Source organism: Mizuhopecten yessoensis, unplaced genomic scaffold (genome assembly GCF_002113885.1).
Source record: "Mizuhopecten yessoensis strain PY_sf001 unplaced genomic scaffold, ASM211388v2 scaffold11093, whole genome shotgun sequence".
NCBI lineage: Eukaryota > Metazoa > Mollusca > Bivalvia > Pectinida > Pectinidae > Mizuhopecten > Mizuhopecten yessoensis.
Window position 1 is genome coordinate 471056 of NW_018408876.1, and position 9873 is coordinate 480928.

The window sequence follows — 9873 nt, forward strand, 5'->3', positions numbered from 1 at the left end:
AGATCAAGTTTGTTCAAATTAATGACCTTAACCAACTTTCAAGGTCACAGGGGTCAAATATGTTAAAATCTTCAAACAACTTCTTCTCAATAACCAAAAGGCCCTGGGTACTGATATTGGGCCTGTAGCATGCTGGGATGAAGGGCTACCAAGTTTGTTCAAATGAATGACCTTGACCCACTTTCAAGGTCACTGGTGTCAGATGTCTTAAAATCTTCAAACCACTTCTCCTCAATAACCAAAAGGTCCAGGTTACTGAAATTGGGCCTTTAGCAAGCTGGGATGAAGGACTACCAAGTTTGTTAAAATGAATGACCTTGACCCACTTTCAACCTTATGTCCTTGTTCGACATTCAAGGTCACAGGCGTCATATGTTTAAATCTTTTAATAGGTTCTTATGAATCAAACACTGATATTCTGCCTGTACCTGTATTTTAGTCCACTTTTAAGATTACAAGTGTGAGATTAATACCAGGTGAGCGATGCAGGCCCATTGGGCCTCTTGTTTTCATTAGTTTCTAGGTGATGCAGAAAACCTCCCTTCTAGAGTTATACTGTATAATTTCTTAAAATTGATTTCTCGTAATTCCTGTTCTTTCTTTAAAAGTAATTGTTCATTGGCAAAAAAAAAGTCTAGATTGTTTTACTCTTTTGTTGTTAAACTGCTTACATAATGCTGATTTATTTCATTGACAAATGTTTTTCTTTCAAACACAGGTTGCAGAAGTTCAAAATGACCATTGCCAACACTGTGATCAGCCAGGAGAACTCCAGCCTACAGACTATGGGCACAGACCAGTTGTTAGACCTCTTCTCTTTGGATGACAAGAAGAAGGGTCAAAGTTCAACAGGATCCAGCCAATCAGAAGGTGTCTCTTCGAAAAAGGAAACAGTTTCCTCCATGTTGGAGAACCTGGGTGATCTTTGGGACGAGGATCAGTATAACTCGGAATATGACATGAAAAACTTCCTTGAATCCTTAGGAACATAAGGAGGCACTTATAAGATGGAGGAGTTTATTGTGATCAATATGGAATCCAGATATACGGGCTGATCCAGTGGGGCCTCCAGATAGTACCAACGGTAGATATACAGGCTGATCCAGTGGGGCCTCCAGATAGCACCATCGGTTGCCCATGTTTATGTTGATGAAGAAGTTTCAGAGAAATTTTGGCAGTTGAACTCTTCACAAAAGAAGGTGTATTTGTTACATAAGGGGATACAATGTAAGGTCAGAACATTGTCTGTTTACAATCATCTGACTGCATTAATCATGTAAAGGGTACATGCTAGTGTTTTATATTTGGGTCACTGAGAGGACAGAGAGGAGGATATATGAATGATAGTTTCTGTTTGTGAATTAAGAGTCAATTCTTACTATATTTTACTGTAGTTAACCCCTATTAGTTCAAAGTGCAGTTGCTACAAGTATGAGGATTATATCTGCGTGTAGGGTCAACTTCTGGTTATAAGCTAGTCAGCAAAACTTTGCTGATTGATCAGGAGGAAATGTTTTAAGCATAAGAAAGCTTCGACATCAAATGTGTTGTTTTCTTCCCTTTAGACACCACATAGATCTGCCTTGATACAATGGGTTGGGGGGATAGCCAAAGTTCTGAGTTGGTTCTCTTTATTATTTTATTGATAAAAACCCTGCAATAAAATGGGATTTAAAATTCACCCACACCACACAAATTGTTGACATAATATGAGAACAAGGAAATAACTCCTATTACATGTACACATTACTCCTAGTTACTACACACCCTGAAACGCGCTGGAATTGTACACATTCCTCTTAGTTACCACACACCCTGAAATGCGCTGGTAATGTACACATTACTCTTCGTTAATACTTACCCTGAAACGTGCTTGAAATGAGTTCAGTGCTTGAAAAGAATTGTTTTGTACCTTAGAAAAGTGCTAGAATGTATGAACAGTGCATGGTTACATGTACAAAGTTTACCTGTACAAAGTTTACCGGTACAGGATATGGCTACCTGTACAAAGTTTACCTGTACACTACATGGCTACACACATTACTCTTAGTTATTGCAATAAAATGGGATTTAAAATTCACCCACACCACACAAATTGTTGACATAATATGAGAACAAGGAAATAACTCCTATTACATGTACACATTACTCCTAGTTACTACACCCCCTGAAACGCGCTGGAAATGTACACATTTCTCTTAGTTACTACACACCATGAAACGTTCTGGAATTGTACACATTACTCTTAGTGACCACACACCCTGAAATACGCTGGAAATGTACACATTACTCCTAGTTACTACACCCCCTGAAACGCGCTGGAAATGTATACATTACTCTTAGTTACCACACACCCTGAAACGCGCTTGAAATGTACACATTACTATTAGTTAATAATTAAAATGAAAAGTGATTGAAATGAGTTAAGTGATTGAAAAGAATTGTTTTGTACCTTATTTTATTGATAAAAACCCTGCAATAAAATGGGATTTAAAATTCACCCACACCACACAAATTGTTGACATAATATGAGAACAAGGAAATAACTCCTATTACATGTACACATTACTCTTAGTGACCACACACCCTGAAATACGCTGGAAATGTACACACTACTCTTCGTTACTACAAACCCTGAAACGCGCTGGAAATGTCCACATTCCTCTTAGTTACTACACACCATGAAACGTGCTGGAAATGTACAAATTACTCTTAGTTACTACCCTCCCTGAAACGTGCTGGACATGTACACATTACTCCTAGTTACTACACTCCCTGAAACGCGCTGGAATTGTACACATTACTCTTAGTTAACACACACCCTGAAATGCGCTGGAACTGTACACATTACTCTTAGTTATTGCAATAAAATGGGATTTAAAATTCACCCACACCACACAAATTGTTGACATAATATGAGAACAAGGAAATAACTCCTATTACATGTACACATTACTCCTAGTTACTACACACCCTGAAAAGTGCTGGAAATGTACACTTTACTCTTAGTTAATACACACCCTGAAACGTTCTGGAATTGTACACATTTCTCTTAGTTACTACACACCCTGGAACGCGCTGGAAATGTACACATTCCTCTTAGTTACCACACACCCTGAAACGTGCTGGCAATGTACACATTACTCTGAGTTACTACACACCCTGGAACGCGCTGGAAATGTACACATTCCTCTTAGTTACTACACACCATGAAACGTGCTGGAAATGTACAAATTACTCTTAGTTACTACACCCCCTGAAACGCGCTGGAATTGTACACATTTCTCTTAGTTACTACACACGCTGAAACGTGCTGGAAACGTACACATTACTCTTAGTGACCACACACCCTGAAATACGCTGGAAATGTACACACTACTCTTCGTTACTACAAACCCTGAAACGCGCTGGAAATGTCCACATTCCTCTTAGTTACTACACACGCTGAAACGTGCTGGAAACGTACACATTACTCTTAGTGACCACACACCCTGAAATGAGCTGGAAATGTACACATTTCTCTTAGTTACTACACACCCTGAAACGTGCTGGAAATGTACACATTACTCTTAGTTAATACTTACCCTGAAACGTGCTTGAAATGAGTTCAGTGCTTGAAAAGAATTGTTTTGTACCTTAGAAAAGTGCTAGAATGTATGAACAGTGCATGGTTACATGTACAAAGTTTACCTGTACAAAGATTACCTGTACAAAGTTTACCTGTACAAAGTTTACATGTACAGTACATGGCTACCTGTACAACGTTTACTTGTAAAGTACATAGCTACCTGTACAAAGATTACCTGTACAGTACATGGCTACCTGTACAATGTTTACCTGTACAGTACATAGCTACCTGTACAAAGATTTCCTGTACAGTACATGGCTTCCTGTACAAAGTTTACCGGTACAGTACATGGCTACCTGTACAAAGTTTACCTGTACACTACATGGCTACCTGTTAAAGGTTACCTGTACAGTACATGGCTACCTGTACAAAGTTTACCTGTACACTACATGGCTACCTGTACATTTATTACCTGCTCAATAATTACCTGCATGTGTATGAAAAAAAATGGTGGCATATTTTATAACAATCAACATATTTTATATTAAATGTACAATACTTACCACTTAATGTCACATGTCAGTTAATATCATGTTTCCCTCATGACCAATGAGAAATGATATTAAACGAATTCTTCTGTATTTGAAATGTAACTGTATTCAGATATTACGTTGGTGTGTTTATCTACATTAGATACATAGATAAGTGTATGTGTGTGTTGATTTACCTGTATGCATTTAAATTGTCCTGTGTGAAATCTTCTCAAGTTTCAGGTGGTTTGCCAGTAGAAGTTACATATATGTGCATTTTGAGACAATTTACTTGTATGTGTTTGCTTACCTGTATGAAACTTGTTATAAAAAACTCAATAATGTTGGATTCATGAAATGCCATTGAGATTATATAATTCCTTTTCACAAGATTTGTTTGAGATTGGAATGTATGGATAATTCAGCATGTAAGTATATAGATCATATGTCATGTATGAGATAAAAATCGTGTGAATTGTAGCCTGATGTTCATGTGACTTGTAGCCTAATGTTCATGTGACATGTAGCCTGATGTTCATGTGACATGTAGCCTAATGTTCATGTGACTTGTAGCCAATTGTTCATGTGACTTGTAGCCTGATGTTCATGTGACTTGTAGCCTGATGTCCATGTGACTTGCAGCATAATGTCCATGTGACTTGTACTCTAATGTCCATGTGACTTGTAGCCTAATGTTCATGTGACCTGTAGCCTGATGTCCATGTGACCTGTAGCCTGATGTTCATGTGACTTGTAGCCTAATGTCCATGAGACTTGTAGCCTGATGTCCATGTGACTTGGAGCATAATGTCCATGTGACTTGTACTCTAATGTTCATGTGACTTGTCGCCTGATGTCCATGTGACTTGTAGCATAATGTCCATGTGACTTGTACTCTAATGTTCATGTGACTTGTCGCCTGATGTCCATGTGACTTGTAGCATAATTTCCATGTGACTTGTACTCTAATGTTCATGTGACTTGTCGCCTGATGTCCATGTGACTTGTAGCATAATGTCCATGTGACTTGTACCCTAATGTTCATGTGACTTGTAGCCTGATGTACATGTGACTTGTACTCTAATGTTCATGTGACTTGTAGCCTAATGTTCATGTAACTTGTAGCCTAATGTCCATGAGACTTGTAGCCTGATGTCCATGTGACTTGGAGCATAATGTCCATGTGACTTGTACTCTAATGTCCATGTGACTTGTAGCCTAATGTCCATGTGACTTGTAGCCTAATGTCCATGTGACTTGTAGCCTGATGTCCATGTGACTTGCAGCATAATGTCCATGTGACTTGTACTCTAATGTCCATGTGACTTGTAGCCTAATGTTCATGTGACCTGTAGCCTGATGTCCATGTGACCTGTAGCCTGATGTTCATGTGACTTGTAGCCTCATGTCCACGTGACTTGTAGCCTAATGTTCATGTGACTTGTACTCGAGTGTTCATGTGACTTGTAGCCTAATGTTCATGTAACTTGTAGCCTAATGTCCATGTGACTTGTAGCCTAATGTTCATGTGACTTGTAGCCTAATGTCCATGTGACTTGTAGCCTGATGTCCATGTGACTTGTAGCATAATGTCCATGTGACTTGTACTCTAATGTTCATGTGACTTGTAGCCTGATGTCCATGTGACTTGTACTCTAATGTTCATGTGACTTGTAGCCTAATGTCCATGTGACTTGTAGCCTAATGTCCATGTGACTTGTAGCCTAATGTTCATGTGACTTGTAGCCTAATGTCCATGTGACTTGTAGCCTAATGTCCATGTGACTTGTAGCCTAATGTTCATGTGACTTGTAGCCTAATGTCCATGTGACTTGTAGCCTAATGTCCATGTGACTTGTAGCCTAATGTTCATGTGACTTGTAGCCTAATGTCCATGTGACTTGTAGCCTAATGTTCATGTGACTTGTAGCCTAATGTTCATGTGACTTGTAGCCTAATGTCCATGTGACTTGTAGCCTAATGTTCATGTGACTTGTAGCCTAATGTTCATGTGACTTGTAGCCTAATGTCCATGTGACTTGTAGCCTAATGTTCATGTGACTTGTAGCCTAATGTTCATGTGACTTGTAGCCTAATGTCCATGTGACTTGTAGCCTAATGTTCATGTGACTTGTAGCCTAATGTTCATGTGACTTGTAGCCTAATGTTCATGTGACTTGTAGCCTAATGTCCATGTGACTTGTAGCCTAATGTTCATGTGACTTGTAGCCTAATGTTCATGTGACTTGTAGCCTAATGTCCATGTGACTTGTAGCCTAATGTTCATGTGACTTGTAGCCTAATGTTCATGTGACTTGTAGCCTAATGTTCATGTGACTTGTAGCCTAATGTCCATGTGACTTGTAGCCTAATGTTCATGTGACTTGTAGCCTAATGTTCATGTGACTTGTAGCCTAATGTTCATGTGACTTGTAGCCTAATGTCCATGTGACTTGTAGCCTAATGTCCATGTGACTTGTAGCCTAATGTTCATGTGACTTGTAGCCTAATGTTCATGTGACTTGTAGCCTAATGTCCATGTGACTTGTAGCCTAATGTTCATGTGACTTGTAGCCTAATGTTCATCTGACTTGTAGCCTAATGTTCATGTGACTTGTAGCCTAATGTCCATGTGACTTGTAGCCAAGTGTTCATGTGACTTGTAGCCAAGTGTTCATGTGACTTGAAGCCTAGTGTTCATGTGACTTGAAGCCTAATGTTCATGTGACTTGTAGCCTAATGTTCATGTGACTTGTAGTCTAATGTTCATCTGACTTGTAGCCTAATGTTCATGTGACTTGTAGCCTAATGTCCATGTGACTTGTAGCCTAATGTTCATGTGACTTGTAGCCAATGTTCATATGACTTTTAGCCTAATGTACATATGACTTGCAGCCTAATGTTCATGTGAATTGTAGCCAAGTGTTCATATGACTTGCAGCCTAATGTTCATGTGAATTGTAGCCAAGTGTTCATATGACTTGCAGCCTTGATTGTGTACCCTACAGTAGTGTTGATGTGACACTGAGCTATATAATGTAGTCTTGCAGTAGAAAACATGTGACTTTTAGCTTGCTCATATCATTTTGACTTGAAGCATAATGATCATAAAAAAAATGTAATATACAGACTGTAGGGATCGATTATGTGATTTGAAGCATAGTGATCATGTGACATGTGGAGATAAGTCATGTGACTGTATGAATTTTGTGTATAAATCCCTTAACACATGTTTGTGGTGAGCCAGTCATGCAAGTTCTATTTAGTTTTAAATTAATACCTTGACACATGTTTGTGGTGAGCCAGTCATGCAAGTTCTATTTAGGTTTAAGGTATTAATACCCTGACATGTTTGTGGTGAGTGAGTGTGTATTTGTGATGAAATTGTTGTCTAACTTACAGCTTCATTATATAAACAATGAAAAGTCCAAGCCAATAATGATACCGTGTACCAGGCTTCATTCTGAAATAGATCAAACATTGTTTGTTGTCAATAAATTTGTTTTCGTTTACAGATCTCTGATTTTGTTTTGATATGTGATGGGGATGGACAAATTTGAGAACTCCTTTACTCCAACTATTGAGGACGGGGTGAGTGGAGGAAAGATTTTACACAATAAGAAATGTTTTCGGATCCGATTCATGTCACACAGACACCAAACGATTAATGAGCTGAAAATAACTCATTTGACTGTCCTGTAAAACATCCTCGATACTCCAGGGGTTACGCTCACTTTCGCTCTCTGCACCCCTTGGAATGTGTCATAGCAAGGCACGCGGTTAGCTATTTGATTCGTCTTAGGTGAAACATCGATCCTGACCAATCACTATAGGCTGATACATGTCCCTTGAAGCTTAGAGAGGGGCGATACCCGACTTCAAAGCCAGTCAATTTTACCGTTAACCGACCAATAGATTCTTTTGATGTATGTACATCAAATGATCAAACTAGTCTTCTGTTTCATCCACAAGGTTGTGCACACTGAGCCTTCGATTTGCATTGACATATTCCAGGGGTGTAGAGAGCGAGGGTGTAGAGAGCGAGAGTGAGCATAACCCCTGGAGTATCAAGGATGTTTGTTAACAAGATATCGAGTTAAGTACCCAGGTAATCCTTGCCATCCTGCTAGATAGAACGTGAACTCCAATGAGTAACATGAGGTAAACCCCCCACATTAAAGCCGTGTGATGTTTCAAAAGCTGAACACCACCAAGCGTTCCCATCTGCTGGTCATGGAAGATCTCAGTTTTAGGGAATTCAATTGAAAGAAAATTAAAACTCCTCAATCGCATGAAAATACCACAATTCCTGAGACTTACTCCAGACTCCTTCCTGTACCAACATGAGTTGTAGGAGACCATCACGTCGCGACAAAATTCCTGGGACTTACTATCCAAGAACCAACTAGATTTAGGGAGGACCACTCGCCATCTGTACTGGACCTAAAATCAACCAATGAAAAACATGGTTGATAATCTTGAATACAATGCCAGTATTGGATCAAGAGATCGTTTATCGTTGGCCTTTAGTTTCCTATGCTTTACTTAGGGCGAGTATGGCTGTACACCAATGCAAGTAGAAGCTAGTTTTAAGTCTGACGACTGAGTTGTGAGGGAACAGCTCTCTAGAATGTCATGGGACGCCATGGACAGAATGAACTTATGGAAGTTTGAGAGCTTTTTTTTACTGAATCAATATCAAAAGCTATAGAACAAATTGTACCGGCGAGTAAAAAACGATGCAACTGGAGAAAAGAACATCACGCCCTAGACAATGAAACGCTTATGGCAGCTAAAACCAAAAGATGAAATCTGCATACACTGTCGCAAATTTCAAAACAAAAGAAAAATACTGCGCCACTAGAATTCTGCATTCAAATGTTACTTTTCAGACAAAGTGAACAATATTTTCAACAAATAATTTCTGCAAAGGTCATTATGGACATTTTTCCTGACATGGGTATACCAACCAACTTCCACATTTTTATCATTTTGAGGAAAAGTTATGAGCCTGTCTCATACTATATACACTGACATGAGCCTGTGTGAAATACCTTAAATTACTATATTAAATTGTCAATTTAAGTTCTTTTATGGAACATAATTACTCTCAATCAAGTACACTTTGGACATCATTCCATTGCCCGCATACGCATTGTATACATGTCAGGTATTATATGTAACCATAGGCTATCGCATGGTATGCCTTTATCACGTGCACGCACGTGTGTGTGTGTGTGTGTGTGTGTTGATATCTACATGTATATTATATATTTGTATTAGTATGTGTATTAAAGTACTAGGACGTGTGTGTATGTTCATACAAATGTATGTATATACATTCGTGTGCATACGGGTTTATATATATTTTCTGTTGCTGTTGCGTATATATACTTATAATCTATCTTATATCTTTTGAACTCGGACCTTTCAAGAACTCATGAATACGTACGCGTGCAAATTCTCTGACGGCTCCTTCGTGTCTATGTTCGGGCTAACATCAAATCTTATCCGATTTACATTCGTGTCCATTAATGCCCCTTCACATTTGCATTTATTTTTACACACGCTTTCGTTTTCTGTCATAATACATGTACATGCAATTGTGTTCATTCCTGTATATAAATGCTTTTACATACATGTGGTAACTCATGTTACATTTTTGTATCTACATTCGTGTCGGCTTTCACGTATGATAGTTTGAGTTGATGCTCATCCATGATTTCATTGCTGTACATATTTATTTATTTTCATTTTATTTTTTTCATCATTTTT

The 9873-nt window shown here is 38.6% G+C and overlaps 1 protein-coding gene across 1 annotated transcript in view; it reads left to right on the forward strand.

Annotated features, from left to right (window-relative positions):
* The window catches only part of LOC110465606 (TATA-binding protein-associated factor 172-like), a 61709-nt gene extending 59858 nt beyond the window's left edge, over positions 1-1851 (forward strand). Inside the window, exon 40 of the mRNA XM_021521546.1 lies at positions 719-1851. Within this exon, the coding sequence (XP_021377221.1) occupies positions 719-992 (274 nt within the window). The 3' untranslated portion in view covers positions 993-1851. The remainder of the gene's footprint in view (positions 1-718) is intronic.
* The last annotated feature ends 8022 nt before the right edge of the window (positions 1852-9873 follow it).